This window comes from Manis pentadactyla, chromosome 4 (genome assembly GCF_030020395.1).
Source record: "Manis pentadactyla isolate mManPen7 chromosome 4, mManPen7.hap1, whole genome shotgun sequence".
In the NCBI taxonomy this organism is placed as follows: Eukaryota; Metazoa; Chordata; class Mammalia; order Pholidota; family Manidae; genus Manis; species Manis pentadactyla.
In genome coordinates, this window is record NC_080022.1 from 19894125 (window position 1) to 19916263 (window position 22139).

Consider the following 22139-nt stretch of genomic DNA (forward strand, 5'->3'; position numbering starts at 1 on the left):
GCAGCCAAGAGCCTAGAATAGTGCCTGGCACATGGTAGGTGCTCAGTGAATAATCTGGGAGGCAAGTGGCCAAACTGAAGATCGTATCTGAGGAGCTGATCCAGTGGGAGTGATGGCTGGGAGCATAGCCGAGGGCTGGGGACCACACAGCCCCGCTGACCTGGAATTCTGTCCAGACAGGAGCCACTGCTCTGGGGGCTTTGGTTCTCTTGTGGCCTGGGGTGCTAGCAGCTCAGTGGGTAGCACTGTGGGCTTCACATTTGGCAGACCTAGGTTCAGATCCCTGCTCTGCCAGTATACCAGCTGTGTGACTCGGACAAGTTACTTAGACCTTTCTTTCTCTTTTTCCTTTTCCTTAGGTTTTTACTGAAGTGTAACGGGCTTAATAAAGGTGTACTGATCATAAGTGTTCTGTTTATTGAGTGCTCACAAAGTGAACACGCACATGTATTCAGCACCCAGGTCAGGAAATGGTGTATGAGCCTTGTCCTGGGATGCCCCCATTCCCCTTTCCAACGACTGCCACTCCTCCAAGGGCAGCCACAGTCCTGACTTCTAACACCATAAAATACTTTTACCTGCTTTTGAACATTTTGAGGGGTTTCTTTACTTTATACCATGTTAGTGAGATTCGTGCATATATTGCTGAGTGCAGTTGGGGGCATTCATTATCATTGTATAGAATTCCACTGTGTCTTTATATACTACATTTTTTTATCCATTCTACTATTGATGGGCATTTGGGTAGTTCCAGGTTTGGGTTATGGGAATTGTTGCTGTGGACATTCTTGAACATGTCTTTTGGTGCTTATCAAATCATGCCATTTCTGTAAGGAAGACACTTGGGTGTGAGATTGTGGGGACGCATATGGTGAGGTTTGGTAGTGCCAGTTTTCCCAACTAGTCATCTGAGATTCCTAGTTGCTTTGCATTTTTGCCAACTTTTGATATTTCTTTATTGGTTTGTTTTTTTTCATTTTAGCCTTTCTGGTGCCTATATAGCGGTAGCATATTGTGGTTTTAATTTGCATTTCCTGATGACTAACGAGTACAAGCAGTTTTTCATGTGCTTATTAGCCATTTGGACAGCTGCTTTTATGAAATGCCTGTTTGAATTTTTTGTCCACATTTGAATTCAGTTGTCTGTCTTCTCCTTACTGACTTATAAGCATTCTTTATATATTCTGGATACAAATCCTTTCTCCTTTGTCAGATAAGCATATTGTAAATATCTTTTCCTACTCTAAAGGTTGCCTTTTCATTCTTCTAATAATGTCTTTAGATGAACAGAAGTTCTTAATTTTGATATAATGCAGTTTATCAAATTGCTCTTTTATGGTTAGCCCATAAAAGATTTAAGAAATCTTTGTCTACTCCAGAGTTGTGAAGCCATTCTGTTTTCTTTATTCAAGACTTTTGCATTTGAGCTCCATCCATCTGGAATTGAATTTGTGTTTGGTGGGAGACAGGTGCGTTTACATATTTTTCCTATTTATATATCCACTGGACCCAGTAGTGTTTATTGGGAGAAGACCATCTTTCAGGGCACATTGTTGCCTTTATTAGAAACCACATAGTCATATATATATATATGTTGGATCTGGTTCTGGATTCTCTTTTCTGTTCCATTGGTCAGTATTTCTATGCTTGCACCCAAACCAGGCTCTCTTAAGTACTATAGCTTTATCATAAGTCTTAATGACTAGTTGTATAAATCTAGCTTTTGTTCTCGGCCCTTTTCATTTCCATATGAATTTTAGAATGGGTTTGTCAGTTTCCCTGTCCCCCACCCCCAGGATTATGTTGAATCTATAGAATAAATTAGAGAGAATAACTCCTTTTCTAATATTGAGTCCTCCAATCCATAAATATGTTATAGCTCTCTATTTCTTTTTCTCTAAAATGTTATGAAAAATTTCAAACACACAAAAGTAGTTTGTTCATCAGTACAATGAATTCCTAAACATTCACAATCTAGATTTCATAGTTCTTACTAATATATATGTATAATTCTTATTAAACCATTTCATGGTAAATTATAGGCATCATAGGCACTTTACCCACAAATACTTCAACATGTATCTAAAACTAAACCTCCTACATAACCACAATTCATTATCACATCTAGGAAAATTAGTAGTTCTCAAATTTCTGATCTATAGTCATTTTTCTCCAGCAGCCTCCAGATATCTTTTGTTGCTGTGTTCTGTTTTTCAAAACAGGATCCAATCTAGGATCATGCATTGCATTGTTTTCATCTTCTAGACCTCTTTTAATCTAGAACCGTCTCTCCTCCTCTCTTTCTGTAAGTGACATTGACTTTTGTTACAGATCAAGCCAGTTGTCTTAGATGTCCCACATTATGAATGCGATTGTTTTTACTTTGTCCTGTGTCTCCTGAACCTCCTGGAGGCGGGAGCTTAGATCTAGGCTTGATTGGATGCAGGTAAACCTCACTAAGCCTTCCCAGGTCTCCTCTGATAGCCTGTCTCAGAGTTGTGTAAGGCCAGCGGTGTGTGAGCAGGTGTGTAAAGCTTTAGCATAGTGCTTGGCACATAGCAAGTCCCAGTAGGTGGTAGCAGCTCTTAGCACTTGTCCCCACGTTGGGCCAGCATTTTCCCCCAACGTTTGTTCCCCAGCAATAGCTTCCCTGAGGCTTCTCTTTCCTAGCTGGGCAGCAGTGGCTTTCCCGAGCTTGGAGCTCCTGCCTCTGGGCTTAGACGCCCCCTATCTTTCTCTCCTCCCACCCTCAGACAACACAGGCAGTTCCACATACCGGCCTCCCCCTCGGACCCGGGAGGTGATGATCAATGGACAGATGGTGAAGCTGAAGTACTGCTTCACCTGCAAGATGTTTCGGCCGCCCCGGACCTCGCACTGCAGTGTCTGCGACAACTGTGTGGGTACGTGGGAGGCAGCGGGGAGGGACGTGGGGAGCCTTGAGAGGGACAGGGGAGTCATTCGTGGGGGTGACTCCATGAAATATCCAGGGCTGAGCAGGAAGTCTGGTTCACCCAGACTTGCTCTAACTGAGGAGGGGCTCCTGAGTGTGGCCAGTGGTGTCCTGGCTTCAGCAGGATTGGTGGACTCCTTCCCCCCAGCTCTGAAGTACAGGGTGGACAGAGAGAGGCCCTGAGCCGTTCACCCGGGCTTCAGCCTAGTTCTCAGTAGGTCCAAGTTCCCAGGAACCAGAGATTGGAGCAATAACATTCTAGATATGTTTGGACCAAAAAGAGAATGATATGCCATCCAGTGGCCCAGAGCCTGCTATAGTTAAAGACTTTGGTCTGAATCTGGGAACAAAGGAGTTTAACTGGTGAGAAGATGTAGCCTCGATTGGAAGCTAAGATCCTGACCCACAATTATAGTGGTTGCTGAAGAACCAGAGGCTGTTTTCCTCCCTCTCCCTGCTCTGCAGAGGCCAGGCAGCTCTGATGGGGACCAAGGATGCTCCCCTGGGAGAGTGTCTTAAGGGAAACACTGTGTGAGATGACCCCGGCGAGCTGAGCCATGGTGACTGTGCCCAGTGCCCAGGATGAGCTCATCGTGCTGGCGCAGCACACCCTGAGCAGGAGCACAGTGGGGAACACCCCATGACGGCAGGCAGTGAGGTGGGTGACTCAGTGGGTGTCAGTCATCCCTGAGGCTCTGCCCCACCCACCCCTGTGAAGGGTGCTGGTCTTGGCATGAGGCCAGCAAGGGGCTGGTGACCCACATTCCCACAGAGGACTTTCCTCACCAGTCTGGGTGTGACACCACCCCCACGGACACAGTGCTGGTGTGAGCTCAGCCCTCTGACTGGGCCTCTGATGCTGGTTCTCCATGAGTTACATAGTGACCCAGACCCTCCCTGACCCTCTAGTTCTAGAGCAAAGGACAGGAGTGACTGGTCATTGGTGTGTGGCTGGGTGGTAGGCCAGGCAACAAGCACTTCTTGTGGATCTTCTTTATGCCAGCCACTGCTGGACCCTGGCATTCAGCTCTCTGAGGTCAATGCAGGTTCCCTCATGTTTTATAATAAACAAGAATATGTAATATAATAAAACCAAAAATATCTTGTTTTATTACACTTTGCTTTATTATGCTTCACAGATAATTATTTACGAATTGAAGATTTGTGGCAACCTTATGCCCAGCAAGTCTGCCAGCGCCATTTTCCCAACAGTGGTTTGCTCACTTTGTGTCCCTGTGTCACATTTTGGTAATTCTCACAATATTTCAAACTTATTCATTATTATTATATTTGTTATGGTGATCAGTGATCTTTGACATTACTACTGTAATTGATTTAGGGCACCACAAAACTTAATCGATAAATATTGTGTGTGTTCTAACTGCTCCACCAACCAACGGTTACCCCGTGTCTCTCCCTGTCGGGCCTCCCTATTCCCTGAGACACAACAGTATGACATTGGGCCCGTTAGCACCCCTGCAGTGGCCTCTAAGCACTTAAGTGAAAGGGAGAGCTGTATGTCTCTCGCTTTAAATGAAAAGCTAGAAATGGTTAAGCTAGTGAGGAAGGCGTGTCAAAAGCCAAGGGAGATCCAGAGCTTAGTCCCCTTGGGCCAGTTGGCCAAGTTGTGAATGCAAAGGAAGAATTCTTGAAGGAAATGGAAAGTGCTATTCCAGTGAACACAGGAATGATAAGAAAGTGAAACAGCCTTATTGCTGATACAGAGAAAGTATAAATGGTCTGGATAGAAGATCAAACCAGTCACAACATTCCCTTAAGCAAAGCCTAATCCAGAGCAAGGCCCCAAGTCTCTTCAATTCCATGAAGGCTGAGAGAGGCAAGGAGGCTCCAGAGAAAAGTTGGAAGCCAGCAGAGGTTGGTTCATGAGGCTTAAGGAAAGGAGCCCATGTCCATAACAATATGGAAGTGCAGGTGAGGCAGCAAGTGCTGATGGAGAAGCTGCAGCAAGTTGTCCCGAACATCTAGGCAAGATAATCAGTGCAGGAGGCTGCACTACTCAGACCATCAGTGTAGATGAAACAGCCTTCCATTGGAAGGAGAGGCTACCTAGGACTTTTCTTTGCTAGGAAAGAGAAGTCAATGCCTGGCTTCAAATCTTCAAAGGACAGGCTGACTGCCTTGTTAGGGACCAACACAGCTGGTGACTTGAAGTTGGAGCCAGTGCTCATTGGCCACTCTGAAAATCCTAGGACCCTTAAGAATTACACTAAAGCTACTCTGCCTGTGCTCTATAAATAAAACAAAGCCTGGATGATAGCTCATCTGCTTACAACATGATTTACTGACTATTTTAAGCCCACTGTTGAGACCACTGCTCAGAAAACAAGTTTCCTTCTAAAATATCACTGCTCATTGACAATATGCACCTGGTCACCCAAGAATTCTGATGGAGATGTGCAATGAGATTAATACTTTAATGTCTGCTAACACAACATCCATTCTGCAGCCCATGGATGAAGGGGTAATTTCAACTTTCAAGTCCTGTTTCAAAAATACATTTCATAAGGCTGTAGCTGCCATAGATAGTGATTCTCTTGTTGTTCTGGGAAAAGTAAATTGAAAACCTCTTGGAAAGAATCCACCATTCTAGATGCCATTAAGAAAATCCATGATTCATGGAAGGTAAAATATCAACATTAATAGAAGTTTGGAAGTAGTTGATTCCAACCCTCATGGATGACTTTGAGGGGTTTGACTTCAGCGGAGGAAGTCGCTGTAGATGTGGTGGAAATAGCAAGAGAACTAGAACTGGAAGTGGAGCCTGAAGATGTGACTGAGCTGCTGCAATCTCAAGGTAAAACTGCACTGGATGAGGAGTTGCTTCTTACAGATGTGCAAAGAAAGTGGTCTCTAGGGATGGAGTCTTCTCCTGGTGAATATGCTGTCAGGATTGTTGAAATGACAACACAGGGTTTAGAATATTACATAAACTTGGTGATAGGGCAGTGGCATGGTTGAGAGGACTGGCTCCAATTTGAAAAGACATTCTACTATGGGTAAAATGCTAGCAAACAGCATCACATGCTACAGACAAACTTTTCATGAAAGGAAGAGTCAGATCAATTCATTGTTGTGTTACTTGAAGAAACTGCCTCAGCCACCCCCACCTTCAGCGACCACCATCCCGATCAGTCAGCAGCCATCAACATAGAGACAAGACCCTCCACCAGCAAACAGATTGCAAATCACTGAAAGCTCAGATGACAGGTGGCATTTTCTAGCAATGAGGTATTTTTAATTAAGGTATGTACATTGTTTAGTAAGACATAATGCCATTGCACACTTAATAGACTATAGTGTAAATGTAACTTCAATATGCACTGGGAAACAAAAATTGCATTTGATTCACTTTATTATAATTTTTACTTTATTGTGGTCTGCAACCAAACCTGCAATATCTCCGAGGTTTGTCTGTGTGAAACTACACATGGCAAAGTTCTGGAAAAGATAAGCCACAGGGCAGAAAATGTGGCCCTGACTTGTCTGGGGTCTAAGGAGACTTTCTTAAGGAAATGGCTTTGCAGCTGAGACGTGAAGGAGTAATTGACCTTAACAGATAAAGAGACAGGGAAGAACGTGTGTGGCGGTGGGAACCACTGCACTAAGGACCAGAAGCGGGATGTGTCCAGGGAACTGAGTCAACTGGTAAGGACAGAGTGATGGGGTACAAAAGCCCCTTCTGTGGCGTGAGGCCTGTATAAACACCTGTGCAGGTTGCAGGCCAGCCAGCACTAACCGGACTCTCCTGGGCCTTTTCCAGAACGGTTTGACCATCACTGTCCGTGGGTGGGCAACTGTGTGGGGAGACGGAACTACCGCTTCTTCTACGCGTTTATTCTCTCCCTCTCATTCCTCACGGCCTTCATCTTCGCCTGCGTGGTCACCCACCTGACGCTGCGTGAGTTGGGGGCAGGGGTGCACGGGGGCGGGCCACCAAGCTCAGCCAGGTCAAGGGGCTGTGATCACTGTCCCTCTGAGCTGTGTCCTCCCCCCCTGCTTCTTCCTTCCCAGGCTCTCAGGGAAGCAACTTCCTCTCCACTCTGAAGGAGACACCAGCAAGATATCCTTTGTCGCCTAGTGGGTGCCCTCTTGGGACCAAGGCTCCTGCACGGGGACGGGTGCCCGCACCTCATCCTGTAGTAGAGGGGAATGATGTCAGGCTGACGTTGGTCCTCTAGAATTTGATACATCAGCTTCTGCTCTCGAGGCCCATGCCAGGGCTGATCTTAAACAGGCTGTAGTGGTAACTCTCAGCAGCCACGGTCCCTGTCTTACTTTAAGACACCAAGCTCTGGGGACCACATCAGGCTATGGAATCCTCTGTTCCCCCACCATCCCTTACTCTGGGCTCATCCTGCTCTTGAGGGCTCCTAACCCCCCCCTTGGAGCCCAGGAGGTGCCCCTGCTGAGGAGTGGTGAGTGGGCCCCAAGAAGGTCACATGCTCATTTCCTGTCTGGGAAAGAGCTCCAGGGAAGGACCAAGAAAGGCCGAGGCTCCCATCCGCAGTCCCGTGTGGGTCCTTGACCACCCTGCCCACTGTGCTGGAATTGGTGATCTGCTTTTTCTCCATCTGGTCCATCCTGGGCCTCTCAGGGTTTCATACTTACCTCGTCGCCTCCAACCTGACAACTAATGAAGACGTGAGTAAGGCTGGAACAGCTGTGCATTCCTGGGCAGGATCCCCATTAAGGGGCAGGGCTGAGGGGGCTGGAGTAGCAGCGGGGCAGCCCTGACTCTCAGACTGCTGGGGAACCATGGGTGGCAGACAGTACCTCCTCCCGTGCTCACGGCTTGGCCCTGGGAAACCCAGCCCAGGTTTCTGAGGCCCCACATGCCTCTGCCCCTCAGTGTGGCTCCAAGAGCCCCAGGTGGCTTTAACGCCTCAAGGGGCCACACTCCTTCCATTTGGCCAGCACATTACCAGTTCCAGAGTTTTTTATTTCCAACATCTCTCTGGGTCAGAGCCAGAGTTGCACCCAGAAACCATGGCTGTGCTCACTGTGCAACCACACTGCACTTGTAGGCAGAGAGATGTGACTGTTCTCGGTGTCCCTGGGACTCCCTGAGCCTCCTTACTGGGGTGGGCAACCAGGACAGGACCAGGAGGCTCCACCGGCCCTCCCTACCCGCTGCCTTGTAGGCCTTCACCAGTAAGCATTGCGTGAGCACCCACTGTGTGTCCAGCCCTGAGCCAGACTGGACTTCTCTTTCCCAGCCTCCCAAATAATTACAAAGCAAATAAGAGCATCTGTACCAGGGCCACCATCTGATACTGCCCACAGAAAACATAATCCTTGATCTCAGACTTTCATTTGGGGAAGCAGCACATGATAGGATGTCATGTGCTGGGTGATAGGTACAGAGCAGAAATGACATCAGCCAGCATCTCCCAAGGCAGTTCCTGGGGGCTGGTCCTGCAGGATATTACTAGGAGTTAGGCAAAAAGCAGTGTTATAGCCAGATAAATTTGGAAAACTGTGGGTTAAAGTCTGGTAGGTATCCTTCATGCTAAACTCCTCAGTGCCAGCTTCACAGTGCTAGAGGTGCACAGGACTTATGTAGCACTCCAACTATGCTATCGGAGAGTTCCCTATTTTTCTGATGCGGATTGAGAACAGAGAAATGGTGATCTGTCCAGCATCCTGCAGCAAGGCAGTGGCAGAGCCAGGGAAGAGAGGGTGCGGCAGAACGTTTCCCTTTGGGAGCCTCTCCAGCTCTGCTGTCTTCTGTCCTGGTTGGGGCCTCCTCCTCTCTGTTGGGTATGACCAGTGTCCAGCAGTCCCCCACAGTCTCACTGAGTAGCCTAGGTTAAAGACATGTCCCTTCCAGTATACAGCCAGAAATTATTTCAGAATTTGCCAGTTTTCCCCAGCCTCCAGACTCCCTCCTGGAAAAGCAAGCAGAGGAGGTACTTGACCCAGACCTCCTTCCTGCCTGCAGATCAAAGGCTCGTGGTCCAGCAAGAGGGGCGGTGAGGCCTCTGTCAATCCCTACAGCCATAAAAGTGTCATTACCAACTGCTGTGCTGTGCTCTGCGGCCCCCTACCTCCCAGGTAAGTTGCATGGCTTGGCCTGGCCAGTAGAGGTAGCCCCGTGAGTCCACACCTCTCAAAAACGTTCTGGAATCAGGAGACCTTTCCCCACACCATAGACACCTTCTGTTTGCCATCCCTTCCTGAATGCACTTGGCATTTGTCACATGAAGGAATTCTGTGGAGTGTAATTTTTAATCACATGTGCTCATTGTAGAAAAACACTAAGTACATAATATGAAACAGAAGAGTATTAGGTATCACATGTACTCTTGCTCTCCAGGGAAAACTACAATTAATGTTTTGGCTTCGCTTGAGCAACGCTGCCCTTCTAGTGCTGATGGCCGGTCTGGGTGGGGCCTCCATCCTCCTGGCGGCAGGGAGCCCTTGCGGCTCAACCCTGCTGGGAAGCGCTCCATCCATCTGGACACCAGGGGGCGCCAGAGCGCCAGAGAGGGAATATCTCACACACAGTCCCCACTTCCCGACCAGTATGTCTGTCACTCATCCTGCCCCAAGGGAGGCACAGTAGGAATTTCGCTCTCTCCAGGTGCCCTTTCATCCTTGCTTTTCCCCTCATCTGAAGCTTGGTTTCTTGGCAGCTAGATAGAAAGGTGGGCCGATTTGAATTAACAGTGAATAAATTCTGTGGCCAAAAACCAGGTATCCAAACAGCAGCAAGGGCCCTTCCAGAAAGGAAGTGTCTTGAGCTCCCAGCTGGAGAGCAACTCCCCTTCCCTTAGCCTTTCTAGGGTTGGGTCTTTCAGTGGTTGGGTAATGGACTGCCATCCAGCCCTTGGCCAGGAGCTCTGGGATCAGGCAGGGCTCTCACGTGCCCTTGTGTTTTGGCAGCCTGATTGACCGGAGGGGATTTGTGCAGTCTGACGCCATGTTGCCCTCACCCATCAGAAGCAGCGAGCCAGCCTGTGGAGCCAAGCCTGATGCCAGCATGGTAGGAGGCCACCCCTGAACTGGGCTCAGTACTTGCCACCTGCTGGCCTGTGCCCCTCTGCACTCACCCGCTGCACTCCACACCTGCCAGGACCCTCCCCATTCCACCTGAGGGAAGCAGAGCCGACAAAGACTTAAGTCTTTTCATATTTATTTCCCACCCTGCACGTGGCTTTCCCACACCATTCCCTGGCTGTACCCTCTGCTTCCCAAAACCAGGTTCCCACACCCTTGGGCCCTAGGTTCCCCCAGCTGATGGGTGGCAGGATAGAGAGGCCAGGGCCCCTGAGGCCGCCCAGAGGACGGCCTGTGCCAGGGCAAGCCCTGTGTGAGTGAGGTGTGGACTGAGTGGGATGCCTCCCAGCCAGCGGAGCTGCTGGGTCCTGCTGAGCCAGCTCGGGAGGGAAGCAGCCCCATGAGCCGTTAGCTCTGGATGGGGGGCTGTGGGAAGGGAAGGGACACTTCCATGGGCTGCTGTGGGTTGGAGGCTCCTTCATTCTTTTAGTGATGGTCATTTCTTCCATTTTTGTTTTGTATGTAATTGGCCAATAGGATGGAGCTGGGGTTCCAGGTGGAGAGGGCAAAGTTGGGGGTGTGTATGGTGGGGGGCGGTCAGCCTGTGCCAGAGGAAGCCAAACCAGCCAGCCAGGCCCCCAAGACCTCAGCTCCTGCATGATTCCTGGACAGCACACTAGGAGGTGGGAGCCTCCCTCTCTCTACCCGTGGAGGGTCTCTAAGGGATCCCAGCCTGGTGCCCTGCCTCTCCCAAGTCAGGTCCGGGGATGGGCAGGTTATACTCGTGCTGGCAATACTTGAAACGGGTTTATTAATGCTAGGTATTTTGCACAATTTTATAGACCTCTTTTCTATATAGCATTTTTTAAATGGAAGAAGAAAAAAATAGCCACATTGCTCTCTCTCTAGTGCCAGGTTAAGGGTTATTGGAAGGCAAGTTAGTTTTAATAAGTTTATTACAAGAGACCTTCTGGCTGTGAGTGAGTGAGTGTGTGCGTGTGTTGCGTGTGCCCTTGTATGAATGTGCCTGGCTCCCACTTCCCCGCATCCCCTGGGCTGCCCTGCTCCCTGCCATCCCCCTTGGGTGTCTGCAGCAGCAGGAACAGCCTGAGCCATGGGGACAGAGAATGTGTGCATTGGTCACAAGAGTTCCCTGGGCTCCCGCTGCAGCTCAGCCCCCATCCTCCTATCTTTCTCTCCTCCCTGGACTTCAGACAACCAGTGGTTGGGGACTCTGCCACCCCCTACCCCATGTCAGCCACCCAGCCCCCAGGTCAGGCTTCCAGCTGGGACCTGCCCAGACAGGCTGAGGCCAGGCGTTGTGGATGGGGTAATGGCTGTGGGGAGCGGCTGCCATCCTACAAGCCACACCCCCTCGTTGAAGCTGAGTGTAGGATCCACAGAGCCAGGGCCTCGAGGAGTGGGAGTCTGCCAGCTGGAGTCCACCTACCAGAGAAAAGGCAGGAAAGAGTAGCGTGGACCAAGGGGCAAGTGAAGGTTGGCCTAAATCTGGGCCAGAAACTCAGAGGATGTCCCTCCTCTGCTGGAGGCTATAGTTTCTTGTCAAAATAGATAGGAAATTATCCTTCTGTTCCCCAACTTGGCTCTTCAAGTGGGCTGAAGCCCTTGAGAAGTGACATAGGAATTCTGCTATCTTGCCCTTTCTTGCTGGGAGGCCAGTGGCCACAGGCAGCTAAGAAGTGGCAGCCACAGAGGGCCCCACTGGGAGAAACAGCTCCACCCAGCCTCAGGCCCAGGGCCATGCTGCAGTGCACTGGGAGGTCGGGGGGGAGGCTGGCTGGAAGGAGGGGACTCCCTCCTGCCTTTTATTTAAGCCAGTATTCTTTGTTACTGCTTGTAATAAACCTTTGTTTTTAAGAGTTGATTTGCTTTGGTTTGGTTTTTGTTTGCTCTTCCTTTGCTGAGGCCCCAACTGGCATCCCTCTCTTCTTTCAGCCACACTTGGTCTTGCCTGGGGAGATAGAAGGCAGGTGGTCCGACAATCTGGTTAAAGTTCCCCTTCCCTGGCTGCTGGAGGCAGAGCAGAGGGGGCTGCAGCTACCCAACAGGCGTGTAAAAGGAGGCCATCCTATCCCCTCTTGTCCTCTGTCTTCCCCTGCCTCGGAGGCTTGGAGACCCCCAAATTATTTTCCCTTGCAGTCTCTCTGCTCTGACACCTAGTGACTGCTTAGCTAAGATGTTTATGAGACAGCCGATTGCACTTTGTGAGCCAGAGTCTCCCTGGCCTCCATCCCTGCCTGGGCAGCGGGGCCCAGCCAGACAACCCATAACGCTGGCTCGCCTCTCTGGTATCTCCCCCAGGAGGACACCTGTCAGGATTTTGCCATCTCCTGCACAGCCTGAGGGGAGCTAACAGGCCTCTTTGCAGAGGGTTAGCTGGTAAGATCGAATCTCCCATCAGCCAGCACTGCCCGCCCCCCTCACATATCTCATCCTCATCGCATGCCTCGCCACCCCCATGGAGCCCCTCCATCTGTCTGGTGTGTGGTGTGGTGTGTGTGCTGGCGGTGGTAGGGCCCTCGGGGCTCCCCACGAAGCAGAAGGATGGGGTGTGGGGGCCAGGCAAAGGGCCCAGCCCTGCTCTGGACTGAGGAAGTAACTTCATGCAGAGCAGCTCTCCAGCTGGAGCAGGGGGTGAAGGGTGAGGCTGGGGAGAGGATGGCGCACAGCCCTGAGATGCCTGGGCCTGTCCTGGTGCACTGGTGTGCAGGGGCCGTGATCACGAAAGATCGTGTCCCTGCGGAGCTTTCTCTCACCTGCCCGATTTCTCTCCTGCTTCATTGCCTGCTGCTCAAGCCTGGCCCTTCTGTGGGGAAGAGGCAGGCGCCATGGCAGCGTCTGTGTCCGCTGGCACCGCTGCAGCCATCCTCTCTCCTCCCAAGCCCGCTAACCCTCTCTCTTCTCCTCCTCTGCTGTCCTGCCCGGATCTCCAGTGTGTGCGGGGGCTTAAGGACCTCCTGAGGACCACTGCTCTCTGCCTCTCCAGGAGTGGCCTAGGGGGAGCCAGGCACCCGGCACCTCCACCTGCCTAACCTGTGGCCCATCTGCCACCGTCTGTGCCTACAGGGTCTGTCCCCAGGCTTGCCCCACACATGTGCCCTCTAGGGCCCTCCCAGGGGCAGGGGCTGGCCTCTTCGCCCCCACCCCACTCCGCCCGGACCAGAGCGGAGAAAGCCATACGCAGCTGTCAGCACAATTATGTAATACGATGCTGAGACCCGCCCTCCCCTCCTCCGCCCTACTTCCCCTTCCCCAGATTTGTAAGGTGTCAAGACTCTTGAGGAATCTTGCCTTACGCCTGCTCCCCTCCCACCCCTTAGAATCAGGCCTGGCCATAGTCAAGCTGAGCAGGTTTCTTCAGGAGCCATCTGGGGTGTTGCTGGTTGGTGACGCTGCTGAACAAGTTTGGTGACTGTTCTAAGCACAACTGGTTTGACACTGTTCCCACGGCCCCCTCCATCCCCACCACCCGGAGTAGGTAGCATGCAAGGAGGAGGCTTGTACACTTTGCTGCAGGCACTGAGGGAACTGAGTTGGCTCTGACAGCCCCAGAATCTTCTGAGGAACTAAAGGAAACCGGGTGAGCCTCGGAAATCTGCTCAGCCCACGGTGGGGGTTGCTTGGCTGCTGTCCTGTACCTTTTTTAACCAAAATAAAGATTTCCCTCTTCTTGCCATACCCTTGGCTGCCTGGCACTGCCTTTACTTTGGGGCTGGGGTTGGGGCGTGGGGCCTGTGATGTGTGCACAGGAGAACATCTAGCTCACCCTCACTGCCAGCTTCGTTCAGTGCTATTCTGGAGATTTAAAAAGGAGGCACAACAAAGCCAGAAGTGACGTGACAAGAGTGACCAGCGCCCTCCTCACTCTGCCCCTCCAGAGCTCCTGGTCTCAGTTCCAGAGACCTTCAAGCCTTAGCTGACCTCTGAACTCTGGAAGGTCCCAGCCTGGGCTGAGACAGAGGGTTTAACTCCAGTCTGGGACTGTCACACCCCTGAACTCAGCCCAGCCCAGGGTAACAATTTCACAGAATCTTCTCTTTCCCCAGCTGCTGCCCCACATTGGGACACACACACAGTGCGCTAAGAGCTAAAGAATAATTACAGCAGCCATTTAGCAAGGGCTTGCCAGGTGCCAGGCCCATTTTCTCACCTGAACCTATGAGGGAGGTGATGTCAGCCTTTTTACAGATGAGAAAACTGAAGTTCAAGGAAGGCACAGGAGTTGCCTGGAATACCCCAGCTGATAAAGCACAAAGCCAGGATTTGAACCCGATCTCTGAGGCACTGAGGGAACTGACCTGGCTCTGACAGCCCCAGAATCTTCTGAGGAACTAAAGGAAACGGGGTGAGCCTCGGAACCCTGACCTCTGACCCTTCTGCATTGCCCAAGGAGTGAACAGGGGTGCTGTAGGAGTAGAAGATCTCAGTGGGAGAAACCCTACAATTAGAGAACGTCATGCATACCCAGCAGGGGGCTTACAGATGATCTGTGCCAGCCTCCTTGTACTAATGGGGAAACTGAGGCCCAGAGGCAGGAAGGGACTTGCCCAAGCCTTATAACAGAGCTGAGATGCAGTCCCACCCTCTGACTTCATTCCATTCTCTTTCCAAAAATTCCACACTATGTCCTAGACTGGACTGGACGAGGAGATGTGGGAGACTCTCAACAGCAGTGCCTTGAGGAGAAAAAGACTCAGGAAAGCTGAGTCACTTAAAAGCAATCTAATATTCCCTCCCAAAGGCAACTAGCAGAGTAAGCTCCTGGCTGGGTAACTGGACTCTAGTTCACAACTAATCAGGGGGAGAAGGTGCCATAGCTGCTTCCAGTCACCTGTTTAGTTTGATCATTCCCAGACTGAAAAAAATTTCCCAGGAAGTTCTTTCTGGGCTCCAACCCAAGTGCCCCTTGCTGGACTCAGAGCCCTATCCTCTGTTCCAGGGGAGATGGGCAGCAACTGGTTGCTGTCTTCTCTTTGGCACAACCCTTTAAAGGCTATTCTTACTAGCTAAGGTTGGTTGTCTCTGGGAACAGAGGTCTTGAGCCTGTTGGTAGGATGGATACTATATGGAAGGGTGGGGAGGTGGCAGGCAGGATGATAGCCCCCTTGGGCCGCGGCCCCATCTCCTGCCCTGCTGACTCAGGCAGCTGACTCTGAAACTCTGTGCCCTGCCAGGGCCTGCTGCCTCCTGTCTGCCTGGGCTCCTGGGCTTGGGAAGGGGAGGCCTGGAGGCAAAGGGAGGTGCCTGAGACAGGAACTGAGTCAGGATCTACAGGCCAGAGTGGGCAGGAGGTGTTAGGCAGCGCGGCTCCTGGATCGCGCCTGAGCTTCAGCAAGGGAGGGGGAGAGGTAAAGAGGCTTCCTTTCCTCTACCCTTTTCAGGCTCCCAAGCTTGTGCTGTGAACCACCACCAGATCTGGCGTGAGTGGTAGGCAGAGAATGCTCCCTCTCTGGAGACAGAAGCAGTTCCAAAATTCCTAGGCATGCCAGGCCCTGCCTTCTAGCTTTCTGGTGTTCTGGGATCTCCAGCTTTCCCCCAGGACTTGGGGAAGCCTGGGCTGGATGACGAGTACAAGGGCAGGTCCTTGAGTCCCAGGGCCTGTGTTGGCCAGAGGAATGTCCGAGATGGGGGGAGAGGAGGCAGTGCTGAGCGGGCACATCTGCACGTTCATCCGTCTTCTCTCCCCTGTGGACTCCCAGCTGGGAAGGGTCTGGTCTTCACCTATGGCCCAGTGTGGGACCCCCCTCTTTCCTAGAACTCAGATCCATGTTAGTGTGTTGAGTGTAGATGCTTATAGTAAGATGGGTTGGGTTTTTTTTCACATAATAATAATAGTTACCATCCACTCTATTAAGTGCTTTTCATCAACTCATTTAATCCTCACAAAAAGCCCCATTTTACACTTAGGAAAACTGAGGCTCACAGAGGTTAAGCCATTTGGACAAGGCCACGACAGCTTATAAGAACTGAACTCAGGCAGTCTGATTCTGAAGATACTCAGCTATTCTGTCTCATAGAAAAATAATACATATTCACCACTGGTAACTTGAAGCCAATAGGAAAATCAAAAGAAAAAAAACTCGGAACCCCATAAGCTAAAGATAACACTGTGCCAGCTGGCATTTCAGTATATCTCCTTTCCATCTTATTTGTCAGTGATCCAATTTGAGCAAAGCCTTTGGGATGTCAAGCCTAAAATCCCTCTGCTTCCTTAGAAAATCTGTAGCCTCAGCCCAGACATGTTCCTACTTTTCCTTCAAAGAGGCTGCTCTCATTTTCAGGCCTCAGAGTTCTGGTCTAAGCCTTCTTCTGGGAGGGGAGGGTGGGTATTCAGACACCAAGAGGAACTGGGGAGGGACAGGCCGATGAAATGGTCCTGGCTCAAGGACTAGGCTGGAAGGGGAGCCCCCCCCACCCACCCGGAGCCCCTCCACTACCCCACTCCATCTGAGTTTTGGCTAGGGGCGGGGCAGAGAAGCAGGAACCCACGCTCGTAGGCACAGTGCCAGCACCTGTAGGTGAAATTCTTGGCTGACACAAGGCCAGAGCCCCAGCAAACAGGGGTGGAAGGTTAGCGACAGAGTCTCCATCTCTGAGGCCTCTGCCAGAGGGTCAGAGGTAGGGCCATGGTCAAAGGGGAGGGACCAGGGAAACTTCTGAAAGGCAGGCTGGGGGAGGCAGCCCTCAGCTGGGGCTGCTACCCCATAAAACAAAATGGCATGTGTCACCACCGCCTCCTTTTTCTCGGTCCTGTCTCTCTCCTCAGTTGCTAGCGTCCTCCCTGGGGAACTTAAACTGGGCTGAGCAGCCAGGTGGCCTGCTTCCCAGCCTCTGATAGAGGGCGGGTGATTGAGGCAGGAAAGTGGGACAACCAGCAAGCTGAGCCCCACCCTCTGTGAGCCCCACTGATACACCAGGCAGCTTGGAGGGGGCAGGTGACCTGTGTGGAGTGCCAGAGGGTAAGTTCTCCAACAAGTGGCAACAGGCCGCCAACTTGAAAGGGAAATTGTGCTGTGAAGGGGCAGGTGTCCAACAAACCTACTGGGTGACTAATTACAAAGGCTAGGCTGGAGCGTCAGAGGCCACTCGTTAAACACCTCATTAAGTGGCACCCTGAAAGCTGCCATATGTGCATTCTGGGAATCCAGAGGGGACAGGACTCTGAGGGGCGTGAGGACTGGGGGATGGAAGACTCTGGACAGAGCCTGGATCTCACTTCTATATACAGTCTGGAGCTCTCATGTCAGAGGCCTTGATGGAAGAGACGCCAAAGGAAGTAGTTTGCAGGGGAGAGTAGCTGTGTGACCTTGATCAAATCTCATCCCTCTCTGAGCTCAGGTATTCCCACTTTTAAATTAGATCATGGATGTGAAAGTGCTTGGGAAATGGCAGTTCTCCCTAAACTTGAATTATCTCACTTGAACCAAGGTGGGAATCATACCTGGCAGGATTAGGATGCCCATCCTCCTGCACCTGGCTTTATGGGCTCTGGCTAGGCTAAAGCGGTCAGGTGACCGAAGCCTCCTTAGCCCTGGAACACTGGGGAAGCTACCTAACGTGGGCACCCATGTAATGGGAGCCCTGAACAAAAGGGGGCGGCCTGGAGCCTGGAAAGGTTCTGCACAGGTGGGGCCAATGCCCAGATTTCTTCTGCTGACTGTCCGGATGACTCACTCCCACATCTAGTCCTTTCACCTTTAAGGCAGGGCCGGAAAGGGTGTGGGGATACCAGGAGAGGGGGGCAGGTCCTAGGTCCCAGTCCCGCCCCCTGCCCCTCCCCACCCTTCCGTGGGCCTGGCCACCCAGCCAAAAGGCAGGCAGAGAGCAGGAGAAGTGCAGTCCTGCAGTGGTTCCAAGGCAGCCCGTTAGCCCCCCGCCTGCCAGTCTGTCCCCAGAGCCATGGAAAGAGCCAGTCTGATCCAGAAGGCCAAGTTGGCAGAGCAGGCTGAGCGCTATGAGGACATGGCCGCCTTCATGAAGAGCGCCGTGCAGAAGGGCCAGGAGCTGTCCTGCGAAGAGCGAAACCTGCTCTCAGTGGCCTACAAGAATGTGGTGGGCGGCCAGAGGGCTGCCTGGAGGGTCCTGTCCAGTATCGAGCAGAAAAGCAATGAGGAGAGCTCGGAAGAAAAGGGCCCAGAGGTGCGAGAATACCGGGAGAAGGTGGAGACGGAGCTCCGGGGCGTGTGCGATTCCGTGCTGGGCCTGCTGGACACCCACCTCATCAAGGAGGCCGGTGATGCCGAAAGTCGGGTCTTCTACCTGAAAATGAAGGGCGACTACTACCGCTACCTGGCCGAGGTGGCCACCGGTGATAACAAGAAGCGCATCATCGACTCAGCCCGGTCGGCCTACCAGGAGGCCATGGACATCAGCAAGAAGGAGATGCCGCCCACCAACCCGATCCGCCTGGGCTTGGCTCTGAACTTCTCTGTCTTCCACTATGAGATTGCCAACAGCCCTGAGGAGGCCATCTCACTGGCCAAGACCACGTTCGACGAGGCCATGGCTGACCTGCACACCCTCAGCGAGGACTCCTACAAAGACAGCACCCTCATCATGCAGCTGCTGCGAGACAACCTGACGCTGTGGACAGCCGACAACGCCGGGGAAGAAGGGGGCGAGGCTCCCGAGGAGCCCCAGAGCTGAGCTGAGCCCTGCTGGCTACCCTTCCCGCCATGCCCTGCACGCCCCAGTCGCCACCGCCAGCAGAGAGGACTGGTATGGGGTGGGAGGTCCCCCCTTCTCCCCCTAGTGCCCTGCTTCAGCTCAGAAAGTTCCACAGAGGGGGACCAGCAGAGCTGAGGCCACCCGGACCCAGAGGACCCTGCTGTTCAAGTAGCTGTCAGGCCACCCCACCCACCCCTGCTCTGCACCCCTCATCCAAACCCCACCCGAGAACGGGGATCACTTCCCTCCTGCTCCTGCTGTATCTGGATCTTAGGAATTAAGGAGTGTCCCACCCTTGTGGCTGAGAACCGGACTGTGTGGCAGAAGCTGGAGATGACTGCTTGTGTGTGTGTGTGTGTGTGTGTGTGTGTGTGTGTGTGAGTGAGTGAGAGAGAGAGAGAGAGAGAGAGAGAGAGACCGCACTGTCTGCTGGGTGTGGCCATGTTTCCTCTCAATAAAGTTCCCCTGTGACACTCCTCCTGTCTTTACCAGTTATTGGCCAGGGATGGGACAGGGACTGGTGTTACGATTTACAGAAATCCTGACTTCAGACCTCTGATTTGGCCCATGGGGCTGCCTTAGTGACTCTGCCCGCAAGACTTGGGAGCCAGTGACCCCAGATGAGAGGCTGGAGGTCCAGCTCCCTCCGTCAGGGCGATCCAAACAAACTGGCATGTGCTGGGAGGGCCAGGTGAACGCAAAGGGGGCGCTGAGGCTCCTCTGCTGGGGGCCGCGAGTCGGGAGGCCGAAGAGCTCAGATCTGTGGGGAGAGAAAACCAGTGAAGTCTCAGGTGTGAGGTCTGAGGCCAGCGCAGCAGGGATACGCTGTGGTAACGGCACTGACCACCCCAGATTTGCTAGTAGGAATTAGTCCCATTAGATGCTCAGATCTGAGAGGAGGCGAGTACGACCTGAGGCAGGGATATGAAGCCGTCATTAAAAGCCCAGATCTGAGCAGAGGGGGACACCGCCCAGCGTTCGGAGATGGGGACAGAATGAAATGAGCCGGAGAGGAGGAGACGCAAACTGGGCGGGAATGGCCGCAGGGAGCGGGCACTAGTCTGGGGCGCCCGATCTCCGAGCCTCGGCTCGGAGAGGTAACAAGCTGGAACCTGCTGCAATCTCGCTGGGCCTTGCCCTCGCTGCGTGGGACTGGAGGCGGGCCCGAGGCCGATGCTGTCCAATCACGGGAGGGAGCTGCTCAGGGACCCGCCCTCAGGGCCCGATTGGCCAATGGGCGAGTTAGCGGTGGACAGCGCACTGCGCGTCTTCTCCACGCTTTCCCCGCTCCGCCGGCGCCGCTACACGGGGCCCGGCTCTGGGTTCCCCGACCACCCGCTGATCACCAGGGGCGGTGCTTCCCAGCTTTCGCTCAGACAAGTTGGCACGGGCCCCTCCCGAGAGCTCAGCATTTCAGAGCAACGGGACGGGGCGGGGCCGTGCGGAAAAAGCAGTCCCCGCCCTTTGAGTCATCGGCGCTACCTGCGGTGCTTGGGCCTGGCATGTCGGCTGGGAAGAGGCCACCAAGGCGTCTCCACCACACCCAGGCAGCTCTATCCTGGTGTGCAGAAGGCTTGGATTGTCTCCCAGACTGGCTGTGCGACTTTGGAAAAACCATTATACCTCCCTGGGCCCCCATTTCCCCTTTTGTATCATAAGGGGAGTGAACTCAAGGCTTTCTAACGAAAAATGTGGAAAACATAGAGTCAAAACTGCCTGGGTTTGACTCCAAGCCTACCTTGGCCAAGGCTGTTATCCTTGCTTACCTTTCTAACCTCATTTGTAAAGTGGGGATTCAAAAGTAGCGCCTTCCTCTTAAGAGTTGCTGTGAAGTTTGAGAAAATAAAACCTCCGAGAGCAGCCCTTAGTACATGTGCAATACATGTTAGCTGTTATTAATCCTTCCAGCATCAGCAGTCTGTGCCAATAGCAGAGTAATAAGACCCAGTCCTGAGAAGCAGCCTTTTGCCAAATCTGACAGGCTAGTTCACTGGGCCACCTGGGAATACTGGCCTGGTAGCTCCGTTCTGCCTCATCGGGTTCCCCAGAGTCCAAGTTTGGTCACACCCATGGGATTCAAAATGGAAGGGCTCCTATCAGAGCTACTTATTCTACAGGGGAAGCTGGCAGGACCACTCTGTTGCCCTTCTGAGTGCCGTTTTCTCCTCCCCTTTTGTGGAAGCGTGCTGGGTTTCAAGGTTCTAAACCAGGCAGAGATTCTGGACTAGGGCAAGTGACTCCCCCTCAACTAGGGAAGTGACCCTGTTTCTCTTACCAGACTGGTCTGGTGACTTCTCTTCATGGGTAGGTCCTGGGAAAGGAACTTTTTTCTTCTTTTCTCTCAACCTTGACTTTTGCCTACTTTTCTAAACTACTCATGATTGCCCTATATGGGGAAAGAAATGAGCTTACCTACGGTAGTGTAGTGGTGTTGCCAGATTTCAGAAGCAGATGCTTTGGACTGCAATTCACCAAATCAGATGGCTGGATGTGAGCTGGTTTAGGCACCAGCTGCTGACCATGAGATTCCAGACCTTTTATCTATGATATATATGTATCTTACTAAAAACCCAGAGCATTTCTTGCCATCTTTTCCCAGCCTAAATTTGACATTTAAATAATTTCAGTACTGTTGCTAATGATTATTAGATTTCTTTGAGGGGAATAAAATGTTCTGGATTTAAATAGTGGTGCTATTTGCACAACTTTGGGAATATACTAAAAACCACTGTACACTTCAGAAAGATGAATATTATGTTATGTGAATTACATCTCTTAAAAAAAATCAGTCCCGGAGGCCAAAGCAGGTAAGAATGCTAAGTTCTGCTGGAAATTTCAGAGTGGTTGTTTCCCTCTTCCCATTGTCCTCCCCACTGGAGCAGTCTTTTAACAATTTTCTAAATTTCAAAGCCCATCTTCAGCTCAAAACATGACTTACCACCTTCCTTCTCCCTTTAATACATATACAGAGCTTTGGATATGCCAGCTAGTCTGTCAACTCCTTCGCGTATATAGGTACATTCACTCAGTTATGATTTCATATGTACTTGATTCTACCTCTCAGTTTGCAGCTATGCCCTGAGTTTATCACTTATCTCCTCAGAGAGCTCCCTAGAAATTGCAATGTCCCGTTATTCCTCCTTTCTCCCCACAGCATCGCCGGTGAGGTTTTGTGTACAGGAAGATGTTCAGAACTTAGTTTTAAAACCATCCTTCTAAATGCCTAGGGATCAGGGGTAGTGCTAGGTCCTCCACTGTGGCCATGGAAATACAGTTGGCTCTGGGAGGAGGCATGGCTGTCTAGGTAGAGACAGGGCTCACAAAGATTCAAGTAACCCAGCCCTGTCCTTTCTGCACCGCCAGATTATTCCCCAGGAAACGGGGAGGCCTGAGGCTTGCAAAGATCTTCCTCTCCCAAGAATATGAATGGTATGGGGAAAATTTGCCATCTAAAATTTTCTAGAGAAGAAAATCTTCT

The 22139-nt window shown here is 51.7% G+C and overlaps 2 protein-coding genes across 8 annotated transcripts in view; both read left to right on the forward strand.

Moving 5' to 3' along the window:
* The window catches only part of ZDHHC18 (zinc finger DHHC-type palmitoyltransferase 18), a 42443-nt gene that overhangs the window by 12954 nt on the left and 7350 nt on the right, over positions 1 to 22139 (forward strand). The window contains exons 3-10 of one of the 7 annotated variants that reach the window (XM_036914877.2): positions 2754 to 2903; positions 6735 to 6872; positions 6986 to 7034; positions 7513 to 7615; positions 8916 to 9028; positions 9860 to 9959; positions 12296 to 12373; positions 12928 to 13970. In XM_036914877.2, the coding sequence (XP_036770772.2) occupies positions 2754 to 2903; positions 6735 to 6872; positions 6986 to 7034; positions 7513 to 7615; positions 8916 to 9028; positions 9860 to 9959; positions 12296 to 12337 (695 nt within the window). In that variant the 3' untranslated portion in view covers positions 12338 to 12373; positions 12928 to 13970. Of the gene's footprint in view, positions 1 to 2753; positions 2904 to 6734; positions 6873 to 6985; positions 7035 to 7512; positions 7616 to 8915; positions 9029 to 9859; positions 11857 to 12295; positions 12374 to 12927; positions 13971 to 14040; positions 17673 to 22139 lie in introns of those variants that run through there. The other 6 variants (XM_036914878.2, XM_036914876.2, XM_036914874.2 and 3 more) reach the window with 6 other exon arrangements.
* SFN (stratifin) lies at positions 17808 to 19137 on the forward strand. The gene has a single exon (XM_036914882.2). It carries the CDS (start codon positions 17894 to 17896, stop codon positions 18638 to 18640), a length of 747 nt encoding a protein of 248 aa, XP_036770777.1. The 5' UTR covers positions 17808 to 17893; the 3' UTR covers positions 18641 to 19137.